The 17913-nt window shown below is 37.6% G+C and overlaps 2 protein-coding genes across 5 annotated transcripts in view; both read left to right on the plus strand.

The window, feature by feature from the left end:
- The first annotated feature begins 5485 nt into the window (after positions 1 to 5485).
- On the plus strand, positions 5486 to 9205 carry dr1 (down-regulator of transcription 1). Of its 2 annotated transcripts, none has more exons than XM_079628485.1 (4): positions 5486 to 5799; positions 5885 to 6260; positions 7729 to 7892; positions 8007 to 9205. In XM_079628485.1, exons 2-4 carry the CDS (start codon positions 6041 to 6043, stop codon positions 8151 to 8153), a joined length of 531 nt encoding a protein of 176 aa, XP_079484611.1. In that variant the 5' UTR covers positions 5486 to 5799; positions 5885 to 6040; the 3' UTR covers positions 8154 to 9205. The 2 variants fall into 2 exon arrangements, with proteins under 2 accessions (XP_079484611.1, XP_079484610.1); XM_079628484.1 differs by having other exon boundaries at positions 5536 to 5799; positions 5889 to 6260.
- Positions 9206 to 10751: 1546 nt separating this feature from the next.
- gng12b (guanine nucleotide binding protein (G protein), gamma 12b) overlaps positions 10752 to 17913 on the plus strand; it is a 54764-nt gene continuing 47602 nt past the window's right edge. Inside the window, exon 1 of one of the 3 annotated variants that reach the window (XM_079627358.1) lies at positions 10752 to 11340. The gene's annotated coding sequence lies outside the window, so the exon portion shown is untranslated. Of the gene's footprint in view, positions 11341 to 14099; positions 14152 to 17913 lie in introns of those variants that run through there. The other 2 variants (XM_079627359.1, XM_079627362.1) reach the window with 2 other exon arrangements.

Genomic DNA, 17913 nt, shown 5'->3' on the forward strand with positions numbered 1-17913 from the left:
ATCACTGTAAGAGGCAAGAGCTGAATAAAACAGTACAAGAAGTGTGCATTGTCTTATCCATAAACTCTCTCTCTCTCCCTTTCATTATCATCAACATACACACAGCGAATTACACAAACACTCGTTACAACTAGTGTTGTCAAAATACCCGGTACTTCGGTACCATTTCGGTACTAAAAAAATCACATGGTTACGGTACCAGCTTTTCTATAGTACCGGTGGTACCGAAGTATTGGATTAATCCGGTTCTTGATGCGCTGTCCGAAAGGTGCACAGTTGCGTCCTCTTCATAAACACATGGCGACCGGCGGTGGCTCTGAATCCACTTGTTGACAAGAAAGGAGGAATGAATCGTTCACACAGCGCGTTTTTTGCGCGTGCAAATTAGTTTTCCAGGCGCGCTGTTCATGGTTGCATAGCAACGGCAGACGCGGACTGTGTACAGCTCACTCAGGGCAGGTCTATGCTAAAACGGCAGTGTCCGTCAATAGTTGTGGGAGGGGCCTGTGGAAACAAAGTGACGTCACTTTGCCCAGATTCTGCAAACAGCTTGTTCTGAGACTTATGATTCTGCTTATGATTTATGGGGTTTAAAAAAAAAAACACTTGGTGGATTTTTATCATTATAGGGTGGTTGTGTACTGTCGGGAATGCTGTTACAACCACTGCCACAATAACTGCCACCTTGTTTCGGAACGCCATGAGTCGGTTGGCTGCTTGTATACAGTTATTTGTTTTGCCGACAGGCCTGGGAAAAGATGGAATGAGTTGAGTACAATGTAGGTAATCATTAAAGTCCAAGTGAATTTATTATGACAGCTGTCTCTGCACATGTGCTCCAAATAAAGTAAAAAATAATACTCAAATTAGACTGTACAAACAAAACATAAATAAAACATGCTGAGAGCAGCAAACAAGGCATCATATCTATCTAGCCTCTGACAATGACGACTCACATCAGACATTCGCATCTGACATTGGCTGTACAAGCTCTGGCCCTTCACCCGACTGTGGCTCAACCATGGCTCAACTAGCCTCCCTCTAGCACCTAGAGTCTAGCTATGCAATCTTCCTTCCTGCCAAACACTAGCGGATCATCATACCATCAGTAGGGCTCGGTTAACACCCATGACAATGAGTACACATTTAGTTCAATATCAGTTCTATCACATAGCCTATGCATTTTAACAGATAAACATGATCACGAATAATATAATTAATCAAAGGTAAACAATACACCCTTTAAAAAAGACCATTACCATTTCAGAGCATTCCTATCCTTCGCTGTCCTAGTAAATGGTATAACCACTAATAAGCAGGTAAATTCAGGGGCTTTACGTCATCTGGCCACTCCCTACCAAACTGGACCAGACAGGTAAGATATAGCCTACTATGTAATAGGGCTGTTAAATGCTTAATCGCCTCCAAAATAAAAGTTTGTGTTTACATAATAAATGTTTGTGTACTGTGTACAATTATTTTGTATATAAATACACACGTTCATGTATATATTTAAGAAAATGTGTTTTATATATATATATATATATATATATATATATATATATATATATATATATATATATAATATTTATAATTCATATATAATATCAATTATATATAAATATATATACAGTATGCAAATATTTCTTAAATATATACAAGCATGTGTGTGTATTTAAATATATAAAATAATTATACACAGTACACACACATTTATTATGTAAACACAAACAGCCCTACTATGTAATGTATTCTTAACCAATAAACATGCAAAATAAAATAAATATAAAGTCTTCAAAGTCTCTGTTCAATTATTGTACTATTGTGTACAAAACACAGTTTGAACACCAAACATTGACATTTAATATACACATATTAAATCATAACATAATAAACAATAAATCAATGTACACAATAACACCCACAGGTTCATCATCACATGTACACACACTGCCAACACATATGCGCAAACACCATGTAAAAGTGAGTTTTGCATAGTAGGTGGTGCCCTGTCACTGTTTAGAATATTACTTGAGTTTAGAATATTACTTGAGTAAAAGCTGAGTAAAAGTAGTTTAACGTTTTAAAGTATGTTTTATTGTACTTAAGTATGAAACGTATTATTTTAAATGTAATTTAAAAATGTAGCCTATTAGTCAATGCTAAATACAAAAGAAGAAAAAAAATATTATTAAAAATGGTTCAGTTTGAGCAACAAGATTGTGTTCAGTTTTAACTCTGTTCCATTTTGTTTTCAAAAATGTTTATTGTAAGTTTAAAATATAAAAATATGAGTTACTCATTGATCATTCATGTCAATTCATAGCGTATAATTAACTAATGTAAGAGACAACTTTAAAATGTTAAAATGTATAAGTAAATGTTGAAATTAACAATGAATAATACTGTTATTAACCTTAATTAGTTACAAAAAGACTCATTGTAAAGTGTTACCATTTCATAAAAATCCAAACAGACATGCTTAAAGATAGCCATCTTTACACACAAAGGCATATCATTGAATTTAGACACATGACATATGTATGTACTTTCACCCGTTATTTGCTTCTATTTAGAACAATTGATGATTATTTAATCAAAATAGCCTGTGTTACAGGGACGATAAAAAAATAGGCTAACTGAAATCGAATGCATTTCTGATTTATGTTTCTGTCTGTCAGCTGCACGCTGATAGGCCTACAGTTTGCTTTCTCATGTCACTGCTTTTAAATATGCAACTCTCCTGCAATTTTAATGTATAAAGGGGAACACATAGATATAAACTAATGCAAATAGATGGTAACAGTCGAGACATTAAACATTTGGGTCTGCCTTGCGTGTTTTAGTCTCATTGTTTTAATTAAACCGCTTGAGGTAGGATACTCAGCTTCCTCTGCAGGCTCGACGGCAAATATGCTGTTCTCCACGACCACTAATGCCAGACAACAGATTAATTTATAATATTACGACAACATGCAGTGCACTGTATACAGACCGTTTTGTTGAATCCGTTTTTAAAGTGTCCTGTGCAGCGCGCAGAATCACGTCCCGTGTCAAAACCATAGACAGTATGGTCAAAACAAACTCCACGTCCACGAGGCGTCAGTGGAGTGCTAGTTTTTATTTCGCCTCTAGAGGCCGCTCTCGTACTGTACAATGACAGCGCACCCTTCTAGCCGCTCCAGCAACAGACGCAACTAGGGTGACCACCTGGCTATTGCTCTGTTGCAGGTCAGCAGACCTGATTTTGCGGGACAATGCAGGACACGAGGGAGAAAACTTACTATTATTATACTAGGTGAATAAATATTGATTTTATATTAGATGTCTTTTTGCAGTGATGTTAACATGCTTTAAATTGCTAATAGGCTTTATAAAAATGTTAATGATGGCGCTGACCGGCGCTGTGGACGTCACTATTAATATAAAACTCATTTTAACAGCACGGGTCTATTCAATCTAAATAATTAAATGAAAATAATAATCCAATCGCTAAAAAGCACATTTCCAAATAAGCACATAAATTCCATTAGTGAAGAATAAAAAGTTTGAATGCGTTCTTACCGGATTCAGTGCATCTTGAATTTATATTTTTTTGTGTGTGTGTGTGTGTGTTTTTTTTTTTTTTTTTTTTTTCTTCTTCTCAGTGTTTGTTTTCCCGCTCTGGCTAGAACCAATAATAACGGCTGCGCTGCACATGTTCAGTGTTTTCTAATTATCAATTTTTTTAATTGTAGAATTGTAATTTAAAGGACGATTAAATAAAATACAGACAAAATTAAAATGCGGGACACTGTTTATGACTTGCGGGACGCGGGACAAAGCTTCAAATTTCGGGACTCCCTAGACGCAACCCGGAAAATGAAATCAACTGCGGTTGTGCCGTTTATATACTGTCTATGGGTTGTGCCAGCACACGAGTAGTCTATAGTTTGCACATGCTTGCTTGCAGCATATATATGCATATATATATATATATATATATATATATATATATATATATATATATATATATATATATATATATATATATATATATATATAATATTATATTATATATAATTCCTTACTTTCAGTTTATATCCAATTAAATTAAGTGGATGATTAATGTATAGTGTACGTCATAAATGAAACTAATAACTTAAGTTATTAAGGTTACAAAAGAAAAGGTAACATGAGAGTTTTACATTTTGCACTTTGTTATTGTAGTTATTTACATATAGCGACTAATGAATCGAAAGTCTCACACATTCACAGAAAATAGCTTACTTCTGCATTGCAAAATAACATTGTTTTACATGCAGTCACACTTTCTGTCTAGCCGATTCTTATCTAGAATAACTTAGAAGCTGCAGTATGGAGCGGACCATATCTGTTGATGTGAATTCAAAGGTCGTGATGTTAAAATCTGACCATCCAGCATGGCCTGTATATTTTTTTTTGCACTTTTCTCCATAATGGCGTGACACAAGTGCCCTGAGTACAATTTGAATTTAATGCAAATCGCCTGGCTGGCTGTGGTCTCTGTTTTTTTTTTTTTTTTTTTTTTTTTTTTTTAAAGAGTTTTATAGGCAGAAATGAAACATGTTGCTATTAAATTCCAAGCACTCAAGGGTAGGGCTGTTACACGATTAATCGCCTCCAAAATAAAAGTTTGTGTTTAGGCTACATAATGTGTGTGTACTGTATAATTATTTAATATATTTAAATACACACACACATGCTTGTATATATTTAAGAAATATTTGCATAGGCTACTGTATATTTAAATATAATTTATATTATATATTAATTATAAATATTTTATAAATAAAATAACACATTTTCTTAAACATTTTCTTTATATACATGCACGTGTGTGTATTTATATATACAAAATAATTATACACAGTACACAAACATTTATTATGTAAACAAACTTTTATTTTGGATCGCGATTAATCATTTAACAGTCCTACTCAAGGGGGCAATTCAGAGGGGGAAAAAGTTTGAATCCAGCTTGATTCAAATGTAAAACACCAATGTAAAACCACTGCACCACTTTGTGGCCAGGTCTTTCAAAAACCTGCATATCCCAAATTTCATGTTATTCACCTTTTTTTCAACAAAAACAACAACAAATATTTATATTTTAAGACATGCCACACCAAGGAAAAACATCAAAATCATCAAATCAATATTGAAAATCACACAGTTGAGCATTTATGAGGATGATTATGTATAATTAGTGTGCCACATTAGCTAAACTTGAGGGTTGGTTTTGTCTGTGTGTACTGTGTGTAGCCTATAATTGTATAGGTCTACTATAATATTACAATGATATAATATCATAAATGTAAAGTAATATACACAATATGCATAGCCTACAGTAAAATAAGAAAGAGGAGAAAAAGAGAACCACAACAGAAACCCTACAACCCTGCTTGGACCCCAACTATGTAACCAAATCTTGAGCTTAAATTCCTTAATTTCCGTTTCTTACAGTAGGCGGCAGTATCGTGCATTCCCACGAAACAATAACAAGCAGAAGAAACACCGGATATCCGGAAGTGTTGCATTGTGGGGTTCATTTCGTTGGTCGCTAACCGAATGGTTGAAGTGATGAATTAAGAGCTTTGGGTGCTTAATATTTCTGCACCGTGCTTTAGCTGAACAAGCGCGGCGTTTATCGGTTTACCCAGGCAGCTTGAGAATGAACGATCGGGGTTGAATCATGATTATAAAGGCGCACAGGAACAGCAGAAGCAGCAGCACTGATGTGTGGATGTGGAGAGTCAGCGTAAACTGATCAACCGAAAGGTACTGACTCCTCTCATCCTCCAAACACGTACACTCTCTCCCTGCATTTGAATTCAAAGCTATATTCAAAATTGCACTTTCTCAGACAGTGTTTTAGCGATCTGGTGTAAGAAAGCCGACCACATCATCTGGATCTCCACACAAAGCCGTCGCTGTGGGTGTATCATCATTAACATCCCATTGAACCTCCTCGCCTGGTTTCGATTCCTTTTACACTCTGAAGCACCTCAGCTCGTCCCTCATGGCCTCTTCATCGGGGAACGACGATGACCTGACGATCCCGAGGGCGGCGATCAATAAAATGATTAAAGAAACGCTTCCCAATGTGCGAGTAGCGAACGATGCCAGAGAGCTGGTGGTGAACTGCTGCACAGAGTTCATTCACCTCGTCTCATCAGAGGCCAACGAGATCTGCAATAAATCAGAGAAGAAGACTATATCCCCTGAACATGTTATAAACGGTGAGGATGGCACCCAGTTCATTTTTCATTTCGGAAGAGGGTTTTATTCAAAGCCTGTGCAGTAAACTAGAGTTAAAGAGGTAGTTTGCTCAAAAATGAAATGCTGTCATGCACCTCGCTCTTATACACCCTCCCCCGTAATTCTTGCTTGATTCTGTTGAACACAAAGAGAAATGATAGTGTCTGACAACCTCAGTCACCATTCACTTTCAATGCATAATTTCCAAGCAAATCTTGTTTAAAACATCTTAAAGCGATAGTTGTCCCAAAAAGATGAGTTTTGTTGTCATTTGCTCACCTTCACGTTGTTCTAAACCTTTTATGGGTTTCTTCTGTTGAACAAAAAATATGTTAAAGGATGTTGGTAACCAGACTTTTGACTGCACCCGTTGACTTCCATATTTTATTTTTCTTCTATGGAAGTCAATGGATGCCGTTAACTGTTAAGAAACCCATACAGGTTTGGGACAACTTGAGGATGAGGAAGTACTGACAATTACATTTTTGTGTGCACTCTATCCTGTCAAACAAGACTAAACCAGTCTACTGGTCTTTTAAAGGGGTTTTGGGCACTTTTCAGCTGCTCAGCCTGTGAGACTTCTGTCTGAAGGACCACCTTAAACCAAGTTAGATTAAACCAAGTTAGATTGGTTTAAATGGAAGTTCACCTTAACATGACAATTTGGACAAACTCCAAACCTGTATTTAAACACAAAAGAAGATATTTAGAAAAATGTTGGTCTCTTTTGTCTTCAAAATGAAAGTCAATTGCGACCAATGTTTGGACACCAGTGACTTAAAATTGTCCTTCAGTTTTTTACACAGTTCTGAAAAATATTGGCTTTCACAGACAGGGCTTAGATTAAGCCAGGATTAGACCTTCAATTTCAACATTTAAGTAGCTTTTATAAACGTGCCTTAGAAAAAAGCATTACTGGTTTCTGGCATCTTGAGACAAAACTATGCCGCTGACATGTTTTAAGATATATCAGTGCATGTTGCTTTCAGTTAAAACAGCTCAAATATGCATTTTAGTCTGGAACTAGGTTTAAGCCTTGTCTGTGAAACCGGGGCTGTTATTCTTTTAAATAATAGAAATAGAAAGTAAGTCACACCCTCATATTACTCCAAACCTTTAAAAAAAAAAAGAAATTATGCAATTTTCATTTGAGCAATCTATCCCTTTAAATGTTTGATCTAATGCACTATGGTGGGTTTGAACCTACAAACTTTTAGTTAACAGCTGAGATCTTGGATCAGGCTGCATTAATATACACAAGATTCAGTATTAAGTTCACATTTCTAAGACACGTGGATGGATATGATTGTATTACTGTCATGTAAAAGATTTACAGCATTAAGATAACGGTTTCTTGTTCACTGGCGGTTGTGCATTTCACTTCAAACTTGTACATCTCTCCTAAAATTCAATGTAACAGTGAATGCTTTTTTGTTTGTTTTTCTTCAGCACTTGAAAGTCTAGGTTTTGGTTCATACATCGCAGAAGTAAAAGACGTCCTGCAGGAGTGTAAAACTGTAGCACTTAAGCGGAGAAAGGCCAGCTCCCGACTAGAGAACCTTGGCATTCCCGAGGAAGAACTTCTACGTCAACAGCAGGAATTATTTGCCAAGGTAGAGATCCTGGAAGAGCTTGAATTATTAATTTTGGCTCTGTAGCTTTCCAGTTTGTTCCCAGCCTTGTAACTAGATGAAGTGTCTGTTCTGATGAGTTGTGCTGTCTTCCAGGCACGGCAGCAGCAGGCTGAGTTAGCACAGCAGGAGTGGTTACAGATGCAGCAAGCCGCCCAGCAGGCACAGTTAGCGGCGGCTTCAGCCAGTTCCGCTCAGCAGGCCGGATCTTCCCAGGATGAAGATGAAGAGGACGACATGTGAATCCCGGCATGCTTTCTCCGAAGCACACAGATAGATTGACAAATATATATATATACATATATATTTACAGACATGTACGGTCTCCCGCACACACACACTGTCCTCCGTAAACCTTAGCAGAGAAGGACCTCTGCAGTGTTGTCTTCTATATGAACTTTTAAATCCCAGATCTACAGTATAAATTCATGCTGACGGTTCAGGGGCAGTCATGGGTGCTCTCCTGTGATCACTTGTTAACTAGAATTATTAGCTCTTGAAAATCCCTCTTTCTCATTTGTTCCTGATTTAATTGAAGGCTGTTGTCATCGTTTCACCATACGTGTGTGGGAAGGATGCTAAGTCATGTGATGTGGCTGTGATGTGAGACGCACCATGTTAATTGTCATTGGTTAAATTCAGGAGCTGCTGTTTTGAATGGCTGCGTCCTGTTTTAGGCGATTTGCGTATTTCTCTTATATTAGTCTTTGTTATATAGTTTTGAAGAGACACAATTGAGGAACATTTTTGGAAAGTGACTTTTACAGCCGTTCATCCCCGCTACCGTATTTCTCTTTGTTCTGCTGAGTGAGATCGGAGAACGTGATTTGTGTAATATAGGATGTTGCTTTTTGGTTCATTTTAGTTCGAGTGAGGATAAAGATTGTGTAGATAGGCTTTTACCTGCCCTGTGTTCAGAACAGTATTCCAAGGAAAAGATTTACATGTGCAGAATAAAATCTGTCTTATAGTACCAAAGATAGAAGAAACTATTAAAAAAAATTCAGTCACCAGATAGGCTTTGGAAATCTGCTCATGGTATTTGCTCTCTGTATGGTAAGAGTGGTTTGGTGCAGATTGCGCTGAACGCTCTAACTTACACTTTGTACAATGTTTTGATAGCAGATTTTTTTTTTTTTTACAGGTGCAATGTGTAAAAGTGGACTTGTGAATGTGTGGTTAACTCATATCTTGTGATGACTGGTAAGGTGTAGTTGAGAAGCGTATTCACATGCCTTTGCAAAAGCTGTAAGCTGTATTCTCTAAGCAATAAAGTCAACCCGTTTTATAGACAACCTGTGTTCTTTTTTTTCTTTTTCTTTTGGTTAATGGAAAGTTTTAAAGTGGGCATGACATGGAAGTTACGATTGTGTTTTCTTGTGACATAGCGTAGTGAAACGCCTTTCAAACATGACAAATGTCGGGTGGGACTTGATTTTGTCTATCGGGAGTTGATTGGATGATTGTGGTTTGCGTGACAGGGTTGTCTCGCCCTCGCACCAATAAACACGTCATCAGAGAAGATATGTCGTTGCAAGAGGCAGGGGAAGTTTGCGGTTAGATTAGAGGGCACGTGAATTAAAAAAGAAAAAAAAAGTCCACAGAAATTATTAATTGACAATTGATTTAATGGTGCCTTTAAAAATAAAAATCAATAAAAAAAAATCTAAAGTATTCTTCACAGACAGCATTGTGTCGCCCAGATCTAGGGTGACCACCTGCTAATAAGCCCAAGGGGGGACAAGGGGTATGTTTCGGAGGGACAATGTGGGACACTGCCTGGCGCGGCGGTGCCCCCACCCCACGGACAGACTCACTGATAGTGGTTTACCCATTTCTAGCACATACCACCTTACAAGGTATATTAATAATGCCCTATTCACCTAAACATGTGTGATTGCTGATGTATGCTCATGAATAGGCCATGCAACCAATGTGTATTTTTTTCTAAATTAAGATTCATAATATTTTGAACATTCAATTAATTGACAGATGCACTTCCACTTACGATTTACTTTAGCTATTTATTTTATTTATTTTTCATTACAATTTATTCACTGTAAATAAATTATAATATAAAATTATAGGAATAACAGGAAATTGTAGTTGCTCAACACCACAGGAGCAGTTAAAAAAAAAAGTCTTAACTCACAACTCCAGAGGTTCACGGAACGAGAAGTGGGAGGAAGGATGGTGAACTTGCATGTTAGTAAAGGCAGGCGCAGGGAAAAAAATGTGTTCTGGGGACACCTTTAGGACTTTGGGGACACCTTTAGGACTCAAACCTTTTCACCAGCATCTGAATCAAATAAGGAAGAAAGATAAGAGAAAGCGCGCCTCTAATTGGAAAGCGCGCATCTAAACGTTCCTTCGCAGTGTGTCTGGTATGCACGTGCGTGCGCTGTCATGACAACAACGAAAAAGTTGACAACCTAGTCTGCAGTTCAACTGAGGGTGGGTGTGGCAACAGTAGCCTGCTGAACTGTCAAGTAATGTTCGTTTGGCTGCCTGGGGCTCGAGGATATAGAGCGACCAACTTTTTTTTTTTTGAGCAAGCATTGATTATGCGTGACACGGTCTCAATTTGCGGGACGCATGAATTGGGCTTCAAACGCTGTGCGCGCACGCGCTATGCGGGACGGTTGGTCACCCTACCCAGATCCGATCCACATGTGGTACACGTTTAATCCGCATGTACCAGACGTAGCCCGGATCTGAGCAGACATTATGTTGCTGTCTGGGATGATGGTATACCAGAATGTTTTTTTAAAATGACAAATTAAAATATTAATTAACTACGTATAACCCAAGAACAAGTGCAGAAAATTGTGAACGTTTTTTATGACTGAACTTGGAAATGTAGTATTTGAACTGGGTGGTGGTGGTTGTATTATGGTGCATGCATCTAACTGACAGATGGCGCTCCTGCAGCAGTAAAAGAGACGAGAGTGTTACTATGGCGAAGGCTTTGAAACATTAATATTAATTACGCTAGGTGACGTTCTCTCAGTAGCCCAGAGTGATTTGCCAAATCATTTGATCTTGAATACGATCGGGTTACAAGACTGGACGCTACCGGAAGGTGACCAGGAACGTCATTATGTCCTAATTAATATTCATAAGCTGGTGCATCTGCCATAGTAGAATTGGTAAATTCCCGCTGTGGACGTGTAGAGAAACTGCTGCGCTCCAGTCCTCCACCGTTCCCACCATTCCGCTTTATTTACGCCTACAGAAGTGAAAGGTCGATCGGTTTCTGAGTTTGGCTGTATCAAATAAACAGAGGCAGAGCACATAGATTAAAAGAGTAACTGTTATGAGGTAACAGTTATTGCAAGGAGAACTTTTTATACTTGTGAAGAATTGCCATCGACAGATCGGTCCGGTTTGGCATTCCCGTTTTTTCCTCATACTACCGAGCCGAGGTACGGTAAGTGTCAAACTGACCGAATGTATACTGTATAGGTGTTCATATGTGTACTAACTACATCACTCATAAAGTGTTAAATCTGTTCAGAGTTAAATAATCATGTAACGTTACATGTTTAGCCTTTAAACACAGTTGCACGGTTGATTTTGATCTGACTGGCTTTAGTCAGCATTTACCTGCCTATTGTTTAATAGTTGCTCTAACTATTAGGCTATGTTCCTATGTAATGATGTTATTGCTTCATGTTCAACAATGAGAGAAATATTATTGCTGTTAACGTGTGGTGCATTTATTTATTTGACATGGATGTGTTGCCAAATGGAATCTTATAACTTACATTATGAACTATCCGTTTTTTTTGGTCAGTTTAAGATCAGCTTGTGTCCTCACTGACATAGCTGCTATCTTTAGACACAGTATAACTAGTAATATTCTGTTGTTTTTGCTAAAGGATGAATGATGAGTGATTGATCATATCACAGAAAATTCAACAACATTCTGTTCATGTCATCCAGAGGAAATGTTGTCATTCTGCCTGACATGAACCAGATCTGTAAACTTACTGTAAAGGACTTTGTACATTGATCTGTTAAACACAGGCAGTACATTTCAGGTTAGACATGAATCGGTGGTCTGGGTATTATCATTGCAAGAAAAAAGAAGAAGAAAGAATTGGTGTGGACAGCTGAGCCTGTTCTCTCAGTGGAGTTATTTTTTGGAAACTTTGATACAAGATACTATTTTTATACATTGTATTTACATAGCATTTGTAACTGACTGCATGAATGTTTCTAGTCTGTTGATCCTGTGAAGTATGTTTTTATTTTTATTTTTTATTAAGTCTTTACTAGTATTTCCTGCTTAATTCTCTTATTGCCCTTTCAGGCTGAATTTATTTAATGAAAATAAAATGTACAGTTATAGTTCATCAATTTTTTTCGTCATTATTTATTGACACTTATGTCTTTCCAAACCTGTATGACTTTCGGTCTTTTGTGGAACACAAAATAAGATATTTTGAAGATATTTTCACTTTTTGGGAAAGTTAACCCTGGGTCATACTAAACCCTGAGTGAGCAAAATCCTAGGTTATCTTGTTTCACACTGCTCATAATTTACCAGGGGTTGACAATTAATCTTCGGTATTCATAAGATGACATTTCACACAGTACTGTTCCTATATTTAAAGTGCATTCGGAAAAAAAGGACATTTTAGGGGTTCTCATCATTGGATCATTTTATGGATTTAGTTTTAATTAATTTTAATTAAATTTTATGAACTGAAAAGCTTTAAACATTCTTTATCACTTCAAAAAATAAATAAATAACTTAATAAACATGAAATCATTTTTAAATCATTTAAGACATTTCTATATAGAATCTTTTTGGCATAAAGCGTTCTTTGAAACTGAGTCAAGAACCCTAGGGTTCTATATGGATGCATTGATTGATTGACAAATAGCACATGACCTGTTTACATAAAGACTCTAAGCATTGCGCATCTTCATATTGCCGGCGACTGCTACCAAGTTTTTCCTGAATGGACTTTCAGACTGGTAAGAATGAAACCCTCTCCTCTGCACTGCAATTGACGGTCAAATGCTGAAGCGTACTGTTTATACATCCTGCAGCATTCTGTGACTAAAGCACCTAAACCTGAGTCACGTGATTGGGTGTCTTATATCTAACCATAACATTCCAACACCACATCGTTTTACACTATACAAGTTTGCAGTTTTTTGTATAGTAACTGATGTAATCTGAATAATGTAATCCGATTCCAAAAATGTAATTCTTGTCATTTTATTTATTACATTTTAAAATACTCACAATCAGAATACAGTTTATTTTTTATTGATACCATGATGATTACTTAATATTCACAAAATGGCAGTAAATTATTCCGAATTTATTTATTCTCCCTAATTCCTTTTCCTTCTACACACAGATCGGCCACTAGTCAGGCGACTAAAATATCATGAATATCATTTCATTTGACTTTTTATGATTTAAATAATTAAGCCTTTCATAAATGTATGAACCCCCTGCATTTCTTTCACAAAGCCTACTACTCGGCAGGGATTCATAACCCTGGCAAAAAAGTGCTAACAACTAATAAATTAGTGTGAAACATTCCTCTACCTGGAGTTAAAAGCAGGGTTCTGAACGATTATATAATTTGTTTGTCCTTACATTAAAAGTCAATGGGGTCCAAAACAACATTGGACCCCATTGACTTTCATTGTATGTAAGATAAATTACAGAGAAAACTTAAATTAAGAATATCTTCTTTTGTGTTCTGCAGAAGACAGAAAGTCATACAGGTTTGGAGCAACATGATGTTGTTGTTGAGTAAATCATGACCGAATTTTCATATTGGGGTGAACTGTTGCTTAGAAGGAGGGTGTCACTAGCGGTTCAAAATATTGAATTTGTGGTTTCAACAGGTTTCTTGAGCACTCCCTTCTTCTGTCACTGATTGCTCAACCACATAGTCCCGCCCCAAACTCGTGCCATTGTTTGAGTCTCTGTTTACGTAGTAGTTGTGCATAGGGGTCAACGTTTGGTTACAGATTTAAGCAATTTGAAAAGCTATTTTAACGGATACCTTTCTCCAGGCATCGAATACCTTCGTGATTGGGAACCTCAAACAGAGACACTCGATGAACACTTAAGCTGCGTTTCCACCACAGGAACTTTCCCCAGGAACTATGGACTTTGGGGTGGTACTCTTTGTGTTTCGACAACAGGGACCAGGGTCTAAAGGAAGTTCCGGGTAAAAATTCCCCCCTCAGAAAGTCTGCTTGCGAGGTAGTACTTTTTCAAAGTTCAAGAACTTTCTGGGGTGGGACTTGGGCTCTGAACATGCTGATTGGTTGACTCTACGCGGCATTTTATTTAAACCACCATTTTTAAAAGTCTGTTGCGATGCGTGCGGTGCCGTGCAGTAAGAGTTGTTTTGCTATTTGAATCAACAATGGTGTTTAAAAAATACAGCAGATGGACCAACGACGAGGTTCAGGCTTTATTAAATTATATGCGGAGGACGAAATCCAGCAGGAACTGGAAAGTTGCTTGTAGTCCTACGCCACCGGAATATTTGATTACACTTTACAGTACGCAGGCAGCAACAGGTCTGGGGGAAAAAGTTATTTCGGTGGAAATACAGCTTTTTTTGAGAAATCAGTTATCACATCACATTTAATTGCCCTACTTCGCAGCATGTTTGTAATATCATATGATATTTGTATTTATAATGCAGTATTGCATGGCGCAACGTTCACTTGGATTATATCTTATAGGAAATATGCAGTGTGCATTTCATAAAGTCATACAAAAGTTAAGTCAGATTGATATCTACAGTATATCACTAGATGTTGTCAGGCCAGTTAATCAATGAATGCGGATTTACCAGTTTGGTCCAGCTTCAGGTCAACACAAGTCTCAAGGTTAGCCATTAGCTTTCCCTTTGTACGTTATCTGATAGCTATGCAATGGATATAATTCATTTTAGGATTTGCTAAAGATTACCTTTAACAATGTTATTAAATTGTGTTTTTAAAGATTAATTGACTTTAAGTGACTTTAATCGGCCAGTAGGCTATAGATCTTCGTGTAGATGTATAAAGAATAACGTTTCAGCCTTAGATTGTCTGCTAAATACCTTACACATAATATATTACTTGAAACTTTATTTTGTCGCGAAGTTGCACATAAAACGTTTAAGGGAGTTAAAACCGTTCCAGGAATTCCTCCGTTGCACACAAACAAAGATCTGCAAGGAGTCGGCATTTCTGGTGCCTGTTTTTATCATTATATTATAACATTGTGTGCTAAATCTAATGCACTTTTTAACTTAAGCCTTAATGGATGGGTTGGCTGTAAAACTGAATTGTCCCTTTAGGGACTAATAAAGGTATCTGAATCTGAATCTGTACCAAACTGTAATGGGCAACGTAGCTCCTATGATGAGAAGCTGATATGCTTGAGCATTCAGTACTTTTTAGGCTCCCATCTTGTGTCATCATGCCTGGTTTGGGTTTGTTAGATTACTTTGGTCAGTGTTGCGTTCATATTTTAGTCGAACAGCATCAGAGTACCCACTTTTTCATGGGTCTTGGTCAGCAAGTTTGGTGCGCACCAAGGTTCAGATGGCAGCATTTATACTTATTCAAATGAACTGCACTAACAAAGCTGTTGCACCAGAGTTCGTTTTAATCGAACCAAACCTGCCAAGTGTTTGGTTGAAATTGCGGGGCAGCGAGAATCGGCACCACCTTTCTCCCCTCTAGCGACTGTTCCCTGTTCCCAATGACAATTGTCAGTCAAAGTTTAATGCTCAATTTATCCTGTTGCCATTGAATCTCAGTTTCGCCACATATTTATGGTCATTTTTGTTTCAATATATGATTAACCAGCACAAGGCAATAAATGTGTCATAGCAGACATGGAGAAACACTTTCTTTCTCTTTTACAAACACACCTGTACACAGACACACACACACCCACACACACACACACACACACACACACACACCCAAACACACACACCCACCCACACACACACACTAGGATGTGACACACTCTACCACTGTCACTGGCCTGTGGAGACTTGGTTTGATCTAAGAGTTTAAGGCAGGAATGTTTTCCAAAGAATGAGTATCAGACGAGTGGGCATAAATTACACACATGAACTTAAAAGTTTTTAATCCATATGTGCTTGTTTTGAGGTCATTTGTTTATCTACCCCTAAATAGGGGTGTACAATATTAACAAATATATTTTGATATCTTCTGGAATTTTGTTGATAATAATAATTGGATGACTTTGCTGATTGTGTTGCTGGTAACATGGCTGGTTTAAGACTGTGACACACCAAGCAAACGGTCCTCCACTGGCCACCACACACCATTGTTGAGAATCTGCCAGCTTAGCTTTAGGGGCGTGATACACTTTTTAAATATGTTATTACCAAAACTAGTTGTTCAGTTCAGGTCCGTATACACACTGGGTAGAATTTCTGTAAATGCGTTTTTTACTATTTTTCCCACCTGAGTTAATTCATTTGTAGAATGAGGTTGTTACTCCATTAAACTACTGAACTCTGAATTGACAGCCACATTTTGCTGAAGTGTGAATGTGACTGTATATGAGTAAGGAATGAGGTTTAGGTTGCTACAAGTTCTGTGTGAAGTTACCTCATGTTTACTGGAAGTCTATTTGTGACTAATAGTTATGCGTGACTTATGATTAGTTCACAGTGTTTAGGAAAGGTGTTAACAGAAAGTAACACTTGGCTCCTGTAAATAGTTACTTTGCCACATCTTTATTGTACTGCCTGCAGATAAATACACATAAGGCTAAATAACGTTAGTTAGTTAATTCCATTATATGCAGGTTTAATCTTAGACGATGGGATACCATCACTTGCTTAGACTAACATGTCCTTAGACCAGTTTTTTTCACCTTGTATTGTGAGTATGAAAATGCTAACCTTCTAATCATTAGCAGACTATTTGGATTTCATACTTTGGTAGCACAAACATGATTAGACATTGTACGTTTAATTCAGTTACACAAATAACTGTTAACAGTATGTAAAACCCAGAAGATCTTGCTTATTTTTAATCCCCCAAAGGGTATAGGGGTCACTCCTCAGGGAGCAGATTGGAAGCAGGTCTGGAGGGGATGGGGGGTTAGGAGTTCAGACTCCATTATTCTTTGAAGCAGCCATCAGGAGTGTTATAGCCTGGAACACACCAAGCCGACGGTCGGCCGTCGGGCAGTTTTTGTGCGTCGGCCGACTAAGTTTTCTCTGTGTGTTCCGCACCGTCGGCTGAAATTGGTCCTCGTCGGGTTTATTTCGGCCGATTTGACATGTTGAATCGGCGTCGGGCCGTCGGTGAAAGAGGGAACTCTGATTGGCCGTTCAGCTTACTGAACGAGTCAGTGCACGAGAAAAATAGCAAAACAGCAGAGTGTTCCTTAGTGAATATTTCAATATCAACATGAGCGGAGTGGAATAAAGGAAAAAAATGATATTCAAACGGTATGTTTACGGTTTGTGTATCTGCAGCCTGCAGCGTCGGTTTCCCTTTTTGAATGATGAATATTAGGGGTGTGCAAAAAAATCGATTCACAGAAGAATCTAGATTCTCATTTGCAACGATTCAGAATCGATCTGAAATGTCCAAGAATCGATTTAATAAATAAATAAAATCAGCTGGCTGTTCGCCTCCATTTTTGTAACTAGCCTATACGGGACGTCACCACGCAGCCGGTTTTTGAACGTGAGCGGCAAATAAAGCAGAGGAAGCAAATATGGATGAGAGGGAGATCTTTCGTTCCTAACAAAACATTAGTTCCGAGAAAAAATAATTAATTGCACAGTTTACCCATCATAGAGTGAAAGTGTATCATTTGCGTGTGTTTTTAAGTCCTGTCAGTTTAACAGGGCGCGCTTGACAGGGTATAAGAACCATAGACAGTATAGAGCATCACAGTCCCGCCCACAGCCGGTGCCGGAAGTAAAAATTCAATACAATTTCTCCATAGACATTTGGGGTATAAGCC

The sequence above is a fragment of the Phoxinus phoxinus genome, assembly GCF_949152265.1.
Source record: "Phoxinus phoxinus genome assembly, chromosome: 11".
Classification (NCBI taxonomy): domain Eukaryota; kingdom Metazoa; phylum Chordata; class Actinopteri; order Cypriniformes; family Leuciscidae; genus Phoxinus; species Phoxinus phoxinus.